Source organism: Rhyacophila brunnea, unplaced genomic scaffold (genome assembly GCF_057557595.1).
Source record: "Rhyacophila brunnea isolate RB1 unplaced genomic scaffold, BYU_Rbru_1.0 scaffold_6, whole genome shotgun sequence".
In the NCBI taxonomy this organism is placed as follows: domain Eukaryota; kingdom Metazoa; phylum Arthropoda; class Insecta; order Trichoptera; family Rhyacophilidae; genus Rhyacophila; species Rhyacophila brunnea.
The window spans coordinates 26,857,743-26,876,860 of NW_028233276.1; the positions used below are offsets into that span (position 1 = coordinate 26,857,743).

General features: G+C 31.5%; 3 protein-coding genes across 5 annotated transcripts in view; 1 reads left to right on the forward strand and 2 right to left on the reverse strand.

Moving 5' to 3' along the window:
• The window catches only part of LOC147065468 (uncharacterized), a 496,544-nt gene that overhangs the window by 57,729 nt on the left and 419,697 nt on the right, over positions 1–19,118 (forward strand). The gene's annotated exons all lie outside the window — the stretch shown is intronic.
• Teh2 (tipE homolog 2 phospholipid transfer protein) lies at positions 4,309–17,605 on the reverse strand. Of its 3 annotated transcripts, none has more exons than XM_085956659.1 (4): positions 16,130–17,605; positions 12,182–14,412; positions 11,190–11,584; positions 4,309–8,972 (listed from the first exon to the last, which is right to left on the reverse strand). In XM_085956659.1, the coding sequence occupies exons 2-4, from the start codon at positions 12,560–12,562 to the stop codon at positions 8,870–8,872; spliced, it is 879 nt and encodes a 292-aa protein (XP_085812785.1). In that variant the 5' UTR covers positions 12,563–14,412; positions 16,130–17,605; the 3' UTR covers positions 4,309–8,869. The 3 variants fall into 3 exon arrangements, with proteins under 3 accessions (XP_085812785.1, XP_085812788.1, XP_085812786.1); XM_085956662.1 differs by having other exon boundaries at positions 11,154–11,584; XM_085956660.1 differs by having other exon boundaries at positions 11,150–11,584.
• On the reverse strand, positions 16,140–17,605 carry Teh3 (tipE homolog 3 phospholipid transfer protein). Its single transcript, XM_085956658.1, has one exon. It carries the CDS (start codon positions 17,454–17,456, stop codon positions 16,140–16,142), a length of 1,317 nt encoding a protein of 438 aa, XP_085812784.1. The 5' UTR covers positions 17,457–17,605.

A 19,118-nucleotide genomic window follows, 5' to 3' on the forward strand; every position in this document is an offset into this window, starting at 1 on the left:
AATGCAAAGCGCACAGAATATTTCCATGGTAACTATCGTCGTTTGCTGTCTTTTCCAATAAAGCGTGGTATTTATTGTACGGAAATGTATTTTTTATTATATGAGCGAGAATTGACGATATTTATTATCAGTGTGCGGTTACCATTGGTGGGTGTCGGGCGCAGTGCCTGAAGATGCCCAAAAGCAAAACAACGACGTTGTATATAGTCCGTCGATAGTATTAATTTTATTAATTATGATATATCATAAATTCGAAATAAATTTATAACGGAGTGCTATCACGTAAACGCCAGTTCAATTAATCATGCTGATGACAATCATGATCTTGATTTAATTTTGAAAACAATACTTTTACATTAAAATCAATTTTGATAAATACTTTATGAATTTCTCGTTGTTTCAAGTAAATAATATTATAATTTTGAAAAGTCAGCATGAATAGTTGCCGTTTTATTAGTTTATGAATTGAATCATAATAAAGTAAAATTTACTAATAACGTTAAATTAACATAAATCAACACTAATTTAGCTAAATTAACACTATTCAAAATATCGACTTAGTGTAATTCGACGATGTTGAAATCATTTACACACGTTTTATATTTTTTTTCCATTTCACTTGTTGCTGAATCAAAAATATTTTACATCTTGTGTATCATGATTATAGGAAGTTAGGCTAATATTAATATTGTTATGTTTTTAATATTTAACACAATAAAACAATATTTTTGGTGTTATAGAGTTTTCTATTTTGTACTATCAAAAAGATTATAATTTATCATGAATATATTTAGAATAATTGGATATATCTTGCGCTAATCATAATCTACGTCCGTATAAAATCTACTAAAAAAACATTATAGGTATAAATTAAATTAAATTAAAATTACGTTAAATTAATTAATTAAAATTAAATTTAAAAACATGATAAATAGGTACATAGTTTTAAAAATATTTTAATTTTAATTTAAAAATAAGGCTGTTATGTTCAAATATTCCTTCAACTTAGTAGAATAAAGTTTACTTAGTTATTTCATTATGCATATTAATAAAATATGTGGTTAATCTTAAATTGAATTCTCAATTTTTGGAAATGTGTATGTATTAAATTTTAGATTACTTTGCAGGTTGGCAGGCATATTTTAATAATTATATTTATAAATATTTAGTATAAATGATTATTAATTGAAACTTACCAATCTCAAACAGCCTAGATCTTGAGTATGTAAGTATTTTTCAAGTTGATATTAAACTTTATGAAAAAATATCATTTTATAACTGTCTACTTCCTGTTATTTAACTTCACTCGTTTCTTAGTCACCATACTTGTAATGACTTTTATTGTATTAAAATTTCTCAATAACTTTTATGGTGAGGGATTAATTCGATCGACGACCGACGCCGACGAAATCTGAATGACGACTGCCTCCGTCCGACGCGACGCCCTCTCCTCAAACATACAGATATTTTTTTCAGTGTCCTTATTTCATATTAAGTGCGTACAATTTCTTGGAAATTTTTGTCGTAGATCGACAAAACTATCTGAAGTTTGGGGTGTTTTTTTAGAATTATTTGAAATATGATTTATAAAAATGTAGTGTAATGTAGTCACTAGAATTATCAAAATTAAATTAGTTATTCATTGAATCCTCGTCGTTGGCTATACAGTTATGTGTGGATCCTGGTCGCCTCCAGAATATCTGTTCACTCCTGCTATCCTGACTAATAATTCTCCAACTTTGGTCTATCAAATTTTCTTCTTCCCACCGAGATTGATGTCAGTAATATTTTTGGGGCCTTTTTTTCTATCCTTACAATATGGCCTGCCCACCATAAACATCCAACCTTAACATATTGCGGTTTTTTTTAAACAGACGATGTAACTCCAAACTACCTCGTTTTTTAGACGCCATTTTCATATATAGCGTCTCACGTTCTTCTTCTTGAATATTGCAAGTACACAAAACTTAAATTTGAATATATCCTGACGACATATTATATGAATCAAAGTTAGTAATGTTATAATTCAGTTTAAATTACAAACTATAGTATAGACAAACATCTTAGATGCATATTTTTTTTATAAAAAAATGATATGGACAGTAACTTAATTATTGGTAAAGCTTACATCCGCAACGACCTAGATGTAAGGTATTCACCATTCGGTCAATTTTTTCTAATATGTAAATTTCTAAAGCTTTTCCAAGCGATGTAGATATCAAGATGATATTTAATTTTTAAGAATTACACCTGTAACTATCTACCTACATAGCTAAGTTAAATTTAATTTACGATGTTGATAGCAATCCGTCAATTTTTACTACTCCATTTTACTACTAAAATATTTTTTTTGCTAGTAAGGTGAGTATAATGCTACTGGCGGTGTCCAGCAATAGAATACGTAGAATAAAATTTATTTATTTTTCTGATAATTTTCAATTTAAAGAAATTTAATTAATCTTTACGTTTACAAAAATATGATAAACTAAAATAAATATTTTTTAAATTCAATGATGACATTATAATAAAAACCGTTTTTAAATATGCGTTCGTTGAAAATTCGATTTTTCTTAGTGAATCGTATTCTATGGTCATTTTTATTATTAAAATTTAGTGTAATGTTCTTCAATAGTCTTCGCCTTAGCGTCAATTATTATTTTGTCGGTTATTTATTATATTTCATGATTTCTTAACCGGTAAAAACAGTCTACTAAGGTGGACAGATACACCTTTTCACCATTTAACTAATTGTAGGATTTGTTATAATAGGTATGTATGAACGTATCGTTATTTGTTATTGAATCATTTAAAAGTGGAGTTGAGGAGAAGGGTCAAGGAGATTGGCGGACAAAAAGCTCTTTTCCGCCACGACAACGCTCGCTTCCACAAATCGACCGTTGCAATTACAATATTGGATACATTGGGCTTCGGGTTTCTCATCCAACGTATTCTCCGTGTAATTTCTTCCTGTTCACTTAGTTACAAAAAAATGGCAGAATTCGATAAAAACTATTTGTCAGATGGCATGAAAAAATTGGAGAATCGCTGAACAAGCCTGAAGATCTAAAAGGGGAGACTAAGTTGAAAAATTGTTTTGTTATAATATAATGTGTCGTACCTATTTGCTTTTTTAGAATTTTATTTAAGAAGTGTTGAAGCTATGCGAATCTTTTTTTTTTCTTCAATGTCTGTATTTTGAAAGACATCACTATAACTTTTATGCAGTTTTCTCAATCGCAGCGTATTTCCACTAAGTATAAAAAATATTCTCGAATTTCACTAGTAACTTTATGGATGGTGTAGTTGGTAGTGACTTAAAAGAATTTCTCTAAAAATATTTAGATTCTGCCAAGTGTAATCCATCTTTTACCTCTAATATAATATAGTTATATTTATGTTAGTACAATTTTAGATTCAAATATTATAAGTATATACTGATAGTATATAAATATTCAACACGCCTTGCTATTTTTTTAAATCCTATATTAACGGTTTTCGTACGGTAAAATTGATAATACTATCGACTTGTATAACTATTATTGAAGGCCATTTAATATATATTTTAGATTGTTTGAGTTTTATTACAATATTACCGAGTGAAATAGTTGTGGTCTTGTACTGTCAAAAGGAAATTGTATTTCAAATTATTGACACACTGAAAATTTTCCATCTAGCCAAAGTCAGTAAAACATTTTACTTATACGTTTACAGTTTTCTGCTTAATACGATACCCTCAATTTTTTTCTCATCATAGAAATTCACCGTTCATAATAATTATTGGTATTAGTTCAAATAATATTCGCACTTTTATTGATATTTTATTGGTTCATGTAAAAAAACCATTCGATCACGCTTGTGTTATTTAATATCTGATTTACTCGTACTCTCTCATTAATATGTAATAATATGTTTCCTATTTTTTTTTTTTAATTTTTACATCTTTAAAAGTAAATTATCATATTAAATACAATATATTACATAATATGTTTTAATCGTCCATCGTGGACGACTGGAAATATTATGTTCATTTCCAAGCGCGGGTTCTAATTGGGCATCTAGCAAATTTTCATATGGGTTTTTATGGTTATGTGTATTTGAATCATGAACGTAATGGGTTTATTGAATGACTTAAACACTATTTATTCTTTTTCAAAATCATATTAATAAAACTTCTCGGTAGGAGACGAAAATCTATACCGGGTTATAGAACCAAAGGAAAACATATTATTCAGTATGCATATTTGTTTTGCGATATTTAAAGTCTTAATTTATGGAAAGGGGGTTTTTCAGTTCGAAATTAAACACTAATTTAAATGTGGATAAAACGATTTATTTCATAATAATGTAAATAAATTCTATCATCAAAGCCTGCTCAAATATAAAATTTGTCATGCAAAAAGCTCATTTTTATGATAAAATAACAGTTCAAGATAAAAATATGTATATTGAAAAATAATTAGTCAGTAATTTATAATCATTTTGAGTGAGTAGCACAATAATTATTGCAGAAATGTGGTTGTTAAACACGAATTATCAGATTGATTTTTTTATATTGCCACTCAAGTTAACATTTTCTTTTGTAATGCTTTTTTAGATTCGTAAGTCTCCGCTGTATAGATATAGAATCATATTAAACAAAGATCAAGTTTTAATCTTTCAGATATTTCTTACTTGGCAAATTTTGCGATTTATCTTGCGCACTTAACGTGGCATGTTTTGGTACCTAATCATTAAATTTTTGATTTTATAATATTATGTACCTAAGCATTAGGTATGTATTATTTACAAAAATACATCAGTATGATTTCAAAAATTATTTTGTGATAATTTATTGACTTTGTAGCTTTTTATTTCATTATTATTCGACAAATAAATCGGGTGTTAAAAGCTAAGACTACATTTGCTTCATCGTTTACATATAATATTATAATTATTTAATTAGCATTTTAAAATAAGCGTACGTGATTTATCATAATAACATTATAATCAATTATTATGTTTCTATTAAGTGGTCCGTGAAAATCGTTCAAGCCTATTTACTCATACAGATTATAATATTAAGAATAGTATTACAATATTACATGACGCTCAAAATTAGTAAAATACATATTTTTATGTGCGGTGGGGTGGTAAATATAGTAATTATATATTTTGTAATATTATCAGAATATCATTTTTCCAATAAAACAAAGTTAAAAACTTTATTAAAATATAACTCAAGTATTTATGTACGATCTGAACGATTCTCACCGTTACTTTGTGAAACATTGTTTTGAACCGGAATCAAATTTTTAAAAGGTACAATTATTTAAGTGAACAATATCGACATATCGAAACTTACAATAAATACCTATTCACATATCGACGCTTCCAGCATAAGTTATAATATAGATTACCATACGACAGTTCCACCTCACTGTTCACAAGACAATAAGTTAATCACAGTAAGAAATGATTATACCTGGAAATAATTAGTAAGCATTACAACAAAAAATACTTCGGAATATCTTAAAAGTTTTCTTCAAACCCTATAATAGATAACAATCTTTGATATGATGGATCAATAATATGTTTTCTTTTATATTTTTGGTTTCGTAAACGTACATTTTTTAATGTTATTTTTAGAATTGTTTTGTAATCATTAATTTTGACGATATACCAATATATAGAGAATGTGAACGGTGAGGTCTAATTTTATGTTTAAATCAATTATTACAAATTATTATTTTAATAAGAAAAACATTCAGTTTTTATATTACTTAATTCAATTAACATCCCAAATTATTGTTATAGTATCTTCATTAAAAAATAGTAAATCGATCATATAGCAATATTATACCATACTGGCTTTATGACAAAGTTTATTTTATGTAAATCATATGAAGAAATTTTCTATAATTTTCGACAGCCAATACAGATAATAATTTATATATTTTTTCTTATCAATTTATTGTCCATATGTACAAATTTTACTATACTTTTTGAAACATGCCACCATTCGCTTTGATATAATTATGCTTTATATACAACGCTGTATGTTACAGTTGTAATACAGAAAGCTGAAAAAAATCACAAGATAACGATAATCACGTTAAATTTTTTGTTTGTTCTATTTACACATTATAAGCCACAAGTTTCCTCACAAAATGATTCGAGCTCAGCTTCGGCAATACAATTAAGACGTATTTAATATCATACATTAGATCATTTTCTTAGGCAAAAATTATCAAAAGCACCTTTACATGCACAGTATAATTTATTTATTACAAAATTAAATCCCGTTACAAGACAACTCTTAAAACGAAATAGATTATTATTCGGTCCCGCAGAATTGCCCTCGAGGGCGAATGCATGTTTTTAGAACGAGTCTTTTTCACGATTGTATGTAACATTGTTCCAATCTTTTTATAACGGGATTGTACAAAACGATCAAGTGTGCCAAATTAAAGGTGTTATCAATTTTCTACGTTCTATTTATTCAGATTCAGCGTTTACTTGGTAGTGATTCATGACAATTAATAATTCATATTAGTTTCATACACTTTTGTTGTGCCCATAACGGAATGTGGCAACGTTGTCACATATCTTTAATCTGGCACCCAAAATTGTTGTTTTATAATTCGATAAATAGCTTAAAATTTTGATTTGCGTATTTTCTTATGTTCATGAGAATTATTACAGCTGTGTTATACTTTATGGCAAGTTTGCCAAAATGTCTGTACGGTTTTTGGTGCATTAAACTTATAGTATTTATAGATAATTGAACTAATTGAACTACAATACTACAATAAATTTAATACACGAGACATATTGGTATATTCCATCGAATAATATTTTTCATGCCTAATTCATGATTAACTTTTCACATTACCATGTTCAAGCAATATGAAGATAGGTACATATTGCGTTTATGTCGTAATTAGTTGATTTTACTTTAGAAGTATGAAAAGGCATCCACCCATCAAAAAATTAAGCCTTCTATCCAATAATAATATTATAGTAACAATAATGCACAGTACATTAAGTTAGGTATATAGTTTTTAATTATTTTTATTCAAAGCGTGGATTTCTAATCAGCCTATTTTAAAACAAGGCAAACGCGAAAGATATAATTCGATCATTGGTATTCAATATCATTCATTTCATTATAAGTGTATGTATAGCCATTAATGAGGTCACAATAATTTGGTTAGTATATTTTATATAATTTAACAATTCAGTATGATACATTAAAAATCAAATATTAGGTGGGTACAATAAAATCTTTCCAAGCGTTGTCTAAAATTTTATTTTGTGTAATCGACAAATGAATATTTTTGTCATTTTTAATTATATTGTTAATCAGATGGAAGAAAACTCATTACTAAATTTGAATCAAATCAATAATATTTTGACGAATACCATTCACTAATATCATATTTATGTATGTGATTTGCATATCTACCCATTGTAACCTCAGTTCATGGATACATTTTAAGGGCAAGTGTAGTGTTATAAGAACTAGTGACAGAATTATGAAACACAATTAAATACAATTTAATGAAATTTTAGATTAAAAGTTGTGTATTAATTAATATATTAAAAATAAATATTTTTTAAATATAAACAATAAACTATTATTAACAATAGCATGTTGATTCCAGTTTATTTAATAACTTAATATTACGTACCTACTTACTTTTTTTGTAATAACGTTCTTGTAATGCTAAGTCAAAATAATACGTATTGTGATTAATTCTTAATTTTACTAAAAATATTATTATTTATAAATTATTTATTTATAAATCTATTATTATTTATTTATAAATATTTTATTTAAAAAAAACTTTTTTTAAGAAGATAAAACGTGTTTATATCTAATTATATCTAATTGCCTATTTTGTAATTCTGTCACTAGATGTCACTTGTAGCACTACAATATTGTTCCTCAATGAAACATGAATAATAATTGTCGAATAAAACAATGGTCGTCGATAACATTACAATAATAACAATTCGTTATAAAAAATGTAAAATACAAATAATGGGTATGCCATTAAATATACAGAAATAATTCTCATCTCCGGATCAAAAATGATTATGTAATGTTGGTCAACATTATTGTCTCATGTATATTTTTGCAACTAATAAATAGAATTATTTGGTTTCATGATCTAACAGAGTAATTATTTTTGAAAGTTATTTAAAAAGTTATCCTGAAATTAATACGTATCTGGTAATAATCCGTTAGATTTTTTTTTATAACCAATCGATCATTCAACAAAATACCCGATGAATTTATATTTTACATTCTTCAAACATAAAATGGCCCCAAACATCAGTCTGCTAACGATGCAAGCTGCGAAAAATATTTTTCAATTTCCTCTTAAATTAGGTAACAATATTATTAAAATTCTTAATTTTGTGCAGTGAACACTTCATCATACAATATCGTGATGAAAAAGTAAAATTGTCATAACGGTTTTCATAATATTATTTATTACAATATTTTATGGAATTAATAAATAAAATTATCTAATGCAACCTTCGATGTAATAAGCTGCCTTAATTTAACTGTTAGAATGCCGAATTAAAGACATTGTAAGCATTAATATTTAAACATGATTTTAGTTACATGGTATTTGTGGGTGAGTTATTAATGTTTTGTATCTTTCACAGCCTACAAAGCGTCAACACAAATACTAACAGCTGTGGGGACTTCAGTCGAATGAACGCCGATTTCTTAAAATATTCGCATTATATTATAATAGTATCATACAGTAAAAGTAGTAATTTAGATTGATTGGAAGATGAAAAAAGTTATGTTTATATCGATAAGGCAATAATTGAAGAAGTTGTCGATGTGCAGCGCCGCAGGAGCGGTCTGCGGTTATCCCTTCCACAAGGCATCGGTGTCTCTGCTCCCCGTCCTTCCTCGGCAATATAGAGCGTCTTCTGGCTCGTCCAGGTCCAGATCGTCGCAAAGCAGCTTGCTGAATGAGAAAAAGAATATTGATATGACTAGACAATCAATTAATGTCAACATTGAGTCAATCGATTATATATACTTAGTTACTATGCAACCTATGGGAAACTTTCGATTCTTGATTAACAGAAATTTTCTAATAACAATGAAAATAGAGTAAAAATTATCTATTACAATAATTGCGGCATGAAATTATTATCCTTTTAAGGGTAACCCGAATTTATTTTAGTAAAAAAATACTATTATGGAAAACCTCAGAAATATACCCAATGTTTGTATTGAAAATAGATTTTTTGGACCAAGTGGGATTCGAACTAACATATTATTTCACTTTCCGAGCGAGTACCTTTGCCTTTAATCAATCGATCCATCTATGATTCATCCGCATATTATACGTCAAATTTATCATTGACGTTCTTGTAATAAAATTAATTAACAATATTTTTTTTTTTAAAAGTAAACGTTGAATAAAAAAATTATAACGGATTTATTTACCAATAAATCAAAATTTAAATAAAAGCGTTAGGATTGGTTGTCTGTGGATCATTAGTTTTTTTTACCTGTAATCGCTTACTGTAATCTCATAAGATTAAATTTTCATTTAATATCTCAATATATTAATTATGAGCGTGATACTTAACCATATAAAGTCTTTATTTATGCCATAAGGATATATTCACCCTCACACGTGTAAATTTTAATTCACACTAAAACTAACTAAATCGGCGATGTCTACAATTATGAAAAAGATTGTTTCATATTTTAATTTGTTTAATGCCCCTGACGTAGTATGAAATATTAATGTCCAACCTCATTAGTTTTAAATTAATCGGTTATTGGGAAGGTATTATTGGACGGATAATTATTTATGTACCTATTGTTATATTATTTCTATCGCTTTGGATTTTGTTTGATAAATATTGTTTTAAAAAAATGTATTCAGTTGAAAATGTCCCTCTGAGGTGGACGAAACCGGTCCTAATCTCTTGATTAAAAGTGGAATAAGTACTACATAAAAATTGCGTTTTTTTTTTAAAATAAAAACAACAATAAAATAAGTGTCAAAAATTCTTTTCGTTGACCTATCTATACAAGAGCAATAGAAACAAGTTATAATATTATGCAATTGGCATAAAATACACATGTATTGCTGTAGTTTGGAGGTACGTAATAGTATATTGAATATTTAAAAAAAATCTTTATCGTTAGATACTTTTCATAACATACTACACAAAATCGAATGCATAACTTCTAACTGCTATTTTGGTTTGCTCTTTTTATTTGAAAACTATTTTGTCATTTTCAATTTTTTTAGGTTGTCTGGAATTTTCCAATTAATCTATTTACAATGTTTAATTATTTTTAAATTACTTGCTTTACCACAGTAGTTTTTTTTACAAAGTATAGCATTGACTTTTTTAAATATAGTAAGCAAAATTATGAACATAAAATAGATACAAAATATTTTGAAAATTATTAAACTAAAGATGAATAAGACACACACACACACTATAATCTACATAATAAAAAAGCAAATTAATCACTACAAACGGTGAATTGAAATGTATCGTTACTTTCTAGTAGATATAAATCGGCACGTTAAGGTGAATTTTCCGCCTACCAGAGGCACCTAGCGGGAAAATATGAAGCTTGCAATCTGAGACAATTTATCGATTGATTAATCAATACATATTTATACTTAAAACACCAAAAAAAATTACCAAAAAATCTCAAATTGCAACCTTCATATTTTTCCGCTAGGTAAATCTGGTAAGCGGTGCGCGCATTCAACCTTATTTAAGTTTTTTCGCTATTTCGATTTTTTAAGCTATTAACCATAATCTATCATATCTTAAATTCACATAAAAAATATAACTGCTGTAACATATTTAATAAATTACACGGTTAATAAAAAAACTCATTTATTAAATATATATATTATATATTTAAATACAGTAAGTACAATTATTTAAAACAGAAAAAATAATTTTGATGAGTAACAATGAAAAATAAAGCATGTTTATTATGATTACTAAAGCAATGATAAATTAATAATAATAGATATTGAGGGCACTGAATGCAATCAACAAAAATATTCTGCTTAAATTAGTAGGTGATTAAAGAAAAGATATGAATAGTCAAAAAACACTTGCAAATCCAGCTAAGAAGCTTGCTCTACGTTACCTACGCATGCATTTCTTCAGAGACGGAGGTCAGGACTTACTCCTCCTTTGCTGGTGGGTATCGATCGCCGTCAGACGAAGATCCCTTGGAGCAGCAGGCGCAGTGCCAATACGCCAGCACTCCTACCGCGACGGCGAAGGCGATCGGGGGAGCGGCGAGCGCCACCGCGAGGTGCCTGATCGTCGAGGGCCAGCTGTATCTCACCACCACGCGGTCCGGGTGCACCTTACTGTAGTAGCAAGGAAACGCCTCGTTTGCCTGCTGGTGAAGTTTGTACTCCTTCGCGAATATCGTGCAGTTGACCCGAGGTGGATACCCGCAGCCTTCCGTGTTGATCAATAGCCTAGTGTCAGTCACATGCCAGTCGACGGCATCGATTGCTGTGCCGCTTGCAATGTACTCTGCGTAAGGAGTCAAAGAGTAGTTCACCAGGATCTGAAATTGAACAATTAACTGTTTAGATATTTTGACAGACTATAAGACAGTACGCATGATGTGAATATGATAACTGTTTCATTAAGTGAAATCAAAAATAAAAACACGAGGAATGAAAATAAAACTAGTTCGGAGTACATAATAATTATAACTCATTGAAATAATCGCGTAAATAAGAATACTGATGTTTTTTTTTATTGTATTACTTTTATTATAAGTGGTTGAAAAAGTATTCCATTATAAAATTTTAAATTATAATGGATTTAAATTTTGTACTGTTCCATTTGAGTCGTTTTATGCGACCCGGGTTTCGCCTTTCGGCATCTTCTCTATTAATTATAAAATTTTAAGTGATGAACTATGAATATGTAAAACATAAAATAAGTACCGGTGTCATTCATTATGTACGATTTTGTAGAAAATTAGTGTCTGTCGTATTAATCTTTCAGAGCCAATTCGGATATTGAGTCCATTCATTACCGAAGCCTGAAGTTATAAATCCAAATCGCCGAACGTCTACAAGCATCAAGCAACCGAAAAATCTTAAACTGCTTTTTCTCGAAAGTGATATTTTTGTACATATATAATGGTGCATACCTGATAGCATCTCGTATGAGCCGTGGTGCATCCTTCACGACAAGAAGCCCACGAACAGTTTCTCAGACCCTCGGCATACACGTGCTCACTCACTGCACAGGTGACCGCCTCAGATTCAAAGTCAGCCAGGATCGTGGCGATAGCCGGTTCAACTACAAAAGGAATGAGAAAGAGAAAGGCGAACACAGCCAGAATAGCAGAAGTTCCTAAGCACAGCGACGTGTAGAATTTGGCTCTCTCGGCCAAAGCCGCTAGCCTTTCTGCTGGAGTCGGTGGCAACGGCGACCTTCTCGGGATATCCTCTTCTTCGTCTTCTTCTTCTTCCTCAATGCCGTGGCCACCTTCTGCTCCCATTATCACCGTCGACTCGTCAGAGTCCATCTCAAGACTGGAACGCGCGCCGCTCAACACTGTCGAGCGCGACGCGCGCTTTATTAGCTCGGCGATTTTGAAAGAGTGATTAGACTTCTTGATAATGCACGATTTGCAGTTTTTTCCTTATCCTTTGACAGAAGTTATCTCTTAACTCGATGCAGCTCTCGATTTGTGGCAGTTATTTTCCTAACGGTCCTATTTTACGTGTTGTGATTAATTTGTTGATTTGTTTGAATGCTGGTGAAATAACTTTGCGTTACTTTATTTATAATGTTATTATTAGACCACGTTAGATATTATCACTACCGGATGTGTAGATATATTTATTATTTTTTAGCGCTACAAACTATTTATTTTGTTAATTTAAAACAATTAATCTAATGTATTACTTGTCAATAATACTAGTATAAATTCTGATTATCATCTTTGTTTTGTAATCGAATTAAAATTTGTATGCATGTCAAAATGTTTGATCAATCTAATGGAGTGCTTTATTTTAGATTTCATGTTTACCCCTAAGCATCGTCCGAATCAATTTTCAAACTGTCGCTTCAACTTTGTTTACAAAAATATTTTAAGAAATATTTTATTTATTCACACATCAGTGCCGCGTTTTAGAATAATATTATTTTTATTCATACAACTAAAACGTAAATCAACATAAAAAATTAACAGCTTTCTAAGCACTTGTTTTATATATTTTTTGCGTATTAAGTAATCACTACACGACAAATTAACTATAATGTCGATATTTATATTAACTCGCGAATTAATTTATTGCAGAACTTTTGGCTTATGAACAAATCAAATGTCTTTTTGAGCTGCCGTAAACGATTGTGTCTTTGACTTCAATAGCAACACTGCATTTGATTAACAAGGATATTTTATTTAACTTAGCCTGTGCTTTTTGAACGAAGACTGCATACGAAATTACAACTATGTTCAAGTGTCCATATATTTATTATTTTTTTTGATTTCACGCGCTCTCCACTTTCCAATTGTGTTATGTATCACGATGACCATGTGTTGTGATCGCGTCCGGCCGAACCGACGACCTCGGTTATTCGGTATTGTGCTGATGATGATTAAACGCCTCTTCGATGTCACTCTTGCACGGACCCCACTTTGCTCAAGGTCCTCTCAAAGTGGGAAACTATTGCTGACCATTTATAATTATTGTTAAGAACTATTGCTGTATTGTTGGAATTTTATTGTTTTTCCAGAAAAAAAACAAATTATCGTCGATCGTTGTGCGAAGCGAGGTGCTCTGCTAATCTTGACTAACACTAAATATTTTGATGCGTGAACAACGAGTCGAAAGCAATAATGATTTAATATTTATATTTTTAGAAGAGGATCTTTTTAGTAGGACTTTTAAAGGAATTGAGGCTCCCCTGACAGATTTAATGAAATATAATATAAAAGAAAGAGTGAAATCACCCTTAAAATTGTAAAATAAAAGCAGAGAAAATTCTTTACCAAGCTTTTTTCTAAGCTTACTTTGAAACTGTCAATTAAAGTTTATATCTAAATAAAAACAAAAACTTTAATATTTGAAAAGTTGAGTAAATTTTACGATTAATTTCAATCGGGTGACCAGAGAACTTTTTAAAACATTAATACGATGAACTTTTTTGATGCTGTCAGAGCAGCGAAAGATTTTTGGAGTAGTTGTGTTGACGGGGAAAGATTCTGGAGATAGTTGTGTGTTTGGAGTGGAATATTCATTGGTGGCGATGTAGAGGCTGGCGGTCGTTCGGTGCGACTGGAGTCGGCCGTCGTCTGCAGCGTCCGGAAGGCGCGCTAGAAGCCTCCCAGGCCGCCGTGGACTGGACTCTCGTGCAGGAGGGGAACGCCTGGAGACAAAAATACATCGACCTTTAAACTTCCTTGTCTAAAAGTTGTGCAACGAATGCAAGAAATTAATATATTTTGATAATGAGTGCGTATGTTTTGTATTATTTTATTTATTTATACAGTCGGTACTTCATTTAATTTGTTTATATTGAATGAGGTACATTTCAATTACACGAGTATTAATAATCAATGTATTCATATATGTTTTAATTCAAAATATTCTATATGATCATAAAAAGCTTTCAATATTACCTAATGAGAAAAATGTAAACCAATAATAGTTTAGTTAGTAAATTTTAAAGCCAATAATATTTCAATGAACTTATCAGCCTATATCAACAAATTAATTTAAAGTTATGAACATTTTCATTACCTTTAAAAAAATCTAACTTATTACTCTGTTTACGCACTATGCAGATACTGTCGCGATCATGATAATACGACAGTAAGACTTGTAAACGAATGCATTATTATAATACTAGTTATAATAAGCCGGGCTTCGTTTTACAAATTTCAAATGTCTCGCCAATTGCACATTGTACTAGGCCGTTGAGATATTTAGTCGTAGCCCCGACCTCTTCTGTTATCGTATAAGGCCATGTCTGCAAAGTCCCTGTAATAATGTAAAAGCTATGCATGAATATAAAAGCGTAGTAACCGTGCTGGAAACTTCTGTGTTTCTTTCAAAATACCGAATCTCACTTTTAAATTTCTCGCCGTGGTCTTTTCTACCTCCCATTCTAAAGTATCATCCAATCATGAGGCTACAGTGCATATATACAAATAATATATGTATTCATATGGTCACCCCATAATAAAATGTGTAAAGCAACAGTATTTGCTTGATGATGTTATTTGCATTTTATTGACTCAACGCAAAATATTACGCAAATAAAATACGATAAAACTCAGGTTATCAAGTAAAGGTCATATTTGCTTATTAATTTTTGTAAATTTCCAATGAACTTCTAGCATATAAAAACAGAACAAATATTATTTATGACGGTACCAAGTAATAATAAACAAAACAAGAAAATACACAATTTAATGTTGAAATAAAATAATTGTTTATTATCGTAAAAGTGCTTTTAAATTTTTTATGTACCTACCCAAATAAAACAAATACATTTTTTATACCAATGTGACACGTATGTAATCTATTATAGATATTATGTAATATAACACTACAGTTTTTTGTCGATCGAAACATTGTGTTTTTACATTCGGTATTAGTTGTTTGCATGTCGGAATCGATAAATATTTTCTGTTTAAGTTATAATATATTTATTTAATATAAATTATGATAAATCTAACACTGAAATCATTCCTGTCTTACTTTTATAATAACTGGTTTGTTTAAAATATTTTGCTAACCTATTTGATGTTATGACATAAAAATTTTATATCTACGCCATTACGCCATCAAAATATTTAAAAGTCTATTAAAAATGCTATTTATTTTTGTTCTTCCATTCGCTATAGTGGATGTTTTTAGTAAAAAAAAATATCAGGTAGGTAAAATGGCCATCACTATAATCGAATGTACCTATAATTAAATTGTATTTAAACTAATTGATAACATTTCGTTATTGTTCATAAACTTTATTTCTTTTAGCATTGGGTATATTTTGGTTTGAATTGATAATGATATTATCAGTTGTCAATCTCTTTTTCGTACTGTGTACTTCTGAAAACAAATATGATGTATTATCTCACGTGACGGGTCTCAGAGCGCCATGACGGCGTCGGCGTTCGCCTGCCCGTCGTCGTCATCGGCCAGCCGAGGAAGCTCGCTCCCCGCGCATCCCTTGAAGCGCATCTTGGCATCGTCTCCGACCACCACCGTTCTCTGACAGAGCAACAATGTCAAGCAGGAGACCACGAACAAAACGGACGGTAATACCGCAGCTATCAAAAACTGGCGATAAGTTGTTTCGAGGTCGAACCGTGCTACCACCATGTCAGCTCCGTCAGCAAAGAAACAAGGAAATCTGGCTCTCGCGTTATGATCAGTCCCGTCTTTTCCATAATCTTTGAGAAAATCCTTGCACTCATCCTGCAAGGTATTAACGCATCCTTCTAAGTTGATCATCAATCTCGTCTCATTCGCAACTACGAGGTCCATTTCGGTTGGCGCTATGGTCTTAACTGGCGTAGCGCCAAATGTGTGCAAGTAACTCAAATATGTGAAATTAGTGAGATCTGTCAAAATATGCTTTTCTAGGACGGAACCGTTGATGCAATCCACCGCGAGAACACCCTCCGAGCTGTTGCTGATGCTGTAACATGAAGTCATTACCACGTTGTCCTGGTCCTCTGACCACACTTCCCGTCCAGTGTCCCGTTCGAGAGCTCTCTCGCATTGTGATAAATACACCTTATCGCCACTGAGAAGAATCATGTTTTTATTTCTCGTCGGAATATCGACGCACCTCCTGTCACAGTTATACGGAGTCCGTATTTTTTCACAAGTCCCTTTCGTGCAACTAAACAGACCGTCTATGTCGATGCAAGTTATTTTGCCTCTTCTACCGGAACACTTGAGAGGTGCTTCGGTGTCGCGGAAAATGCACTCGAACGCGTCGGTTATGTTTATACACATCCCGGTCGAACAATTAAACGTCCCTGTTAAATTTTTACACTCATCTGCTATGCAGCGATACTTTCTCGCGTTTTCCTGGTCTATACCATAACACGTTTTATTCGCTGCATTTGTACAATTAGCAAATAGGAGCGTCGAACCGTTTCGGCGCAGGGTTACATAGATCTGGATGCAAGCCCCCGACGTCTTACTGAGACACCATTCCCCGCAAGATCCCCACTCGCACCCGTCTTTGTTGACCGCGCGAGTCGTCGTGCACATGATCGGAACCTCGCTGATCCCCGACGCGAAAGCTCTCGACGAGGGCATATAGATCGCGACCGTCAAATAAACCAACGCCACGCAACTGAGGATACATGTCATCTGACACACGCATATCGTCCCGCAAATCTTCCCGTCCTGCGGCGGGATGATCGGTTCCTCGACCACTTTCTTCGGCATCTCGAAAGAGTTATTTCACCGCCCGTTATTATTATCCGCTCGGAGCGATCATTCGCTGTGATTTGGCGCGCTCATCTCGGAGCGCACCTCGAGTCTCGCATGAGCGGCGGAGCGTGTGTTATGTTTTCGCGAATATCGGAGCTACGACTACGTTTCCGCGGCGGTCAGTATCCGAATGTAGCGAACGGGGCCGGGGTCTGGCACGTGCGCGGGCGCGGGGGCCGTGGGGCGCTGCGCGGGCAGGCGTGGCGCGCACCATCCGCAGAGCGGCGCGGCGATCGATCGCGGCTGCGAGACGGCAGGGCGGCTTTCCGCGCCCCCGCCCCCGACCTGCGCCCTCTACGCGGGCCTCAAGAGAGACAGAAGGTGTAGGCAGCGATTGATTCCTGGATTTTTATTGTTACAGAGCCGTTAAATTAATACCCCTGTTTATTGAATCAGTCCATAGGTACGTCGGTATATTGTTAATATTTTGAAATAAATAAAAAATATTTACAGTAGATATCATCATAATATCGAATGTCATCAGTTGTATAACATATAATATTGATGCCATATTTTCCTATCTAAAAGCTTAATACGAAAAATTATAAGATACACAGAACTTTTTATATACCACGTTTTTAAATTATCTGTTGAATCATATAAACTTGACAATTCTATGTATTAATAAAAACTTTTTATTGTACGTGATAGAAATACTGAATAAATATTATAGAATACAGAAATGTCATTTTGATATTTCATATTGATTTCCATAGTAACGCACGTATATATTAATAATTTAGTTGCTAGAACCCACTTAGCAACCAATAATAGTGAGTAGTAAATATTACGTTTAACGAATTTTTTCCGAAACATACAAAACAGAATTAATTGAAAATATAATTCAATTCTGCTTAAATATGGGCAAAAGTATTAAAAGAATGCATTGTCGTCGTGTTCTGATATGTTCTAAAAGTTTCAAATGTCTAGCTGGTCGGGTTAAAAATCTTGGACAAACAAGAAAAAAATTGTACTGCACAAGAAAAAATCTGTACCGGACAAACAAGAATTCGAGCTAATAAAAACGTGGTAAAATACAATATATTATGTGGATTTGTAATTAAATATATTTCTTTGTTCAAATCCTACAGTATGTAATTATTTTATTGGATACTTTGAATTTTCTGAATACCACCCACTTTAAATTAGTTTTTTAGTATTACATGATAATAACGAAGAGTTATAAGCATTATTTTAGAAGAAAAACGTAATATAACAGTTTTAATAATGTCGGTTTTCATTCGAGCGTATAAGTAACTTTGCGGTTAGCTATGCCAGTAGTTACCTACTTAATTATTTTTCGAAAAAATCTCGGGTCATGTCCATCTATAGTTTATACTTGGTATAGGTATCCTTATGAAAATATCTTCTTTTTTATTCATTAGTTCTGCAGTAATGCAAACTACATTGTAACTAACGTAATATATTATAAAGGTCAGTTTTTCGGTCGATTTTCGGAACATGTTTTAAATATGTGTACAAAACACGTACCCATGTGAAAAGCGCACCGATTGAAAATTGATTTTCAGCTAAATATAAATAAGTTCATAGAGTTTTCGATACGTCGCTGGGTTTATTTTGAAAAAATCAATATTTATTTGACGTCACCAATAATCA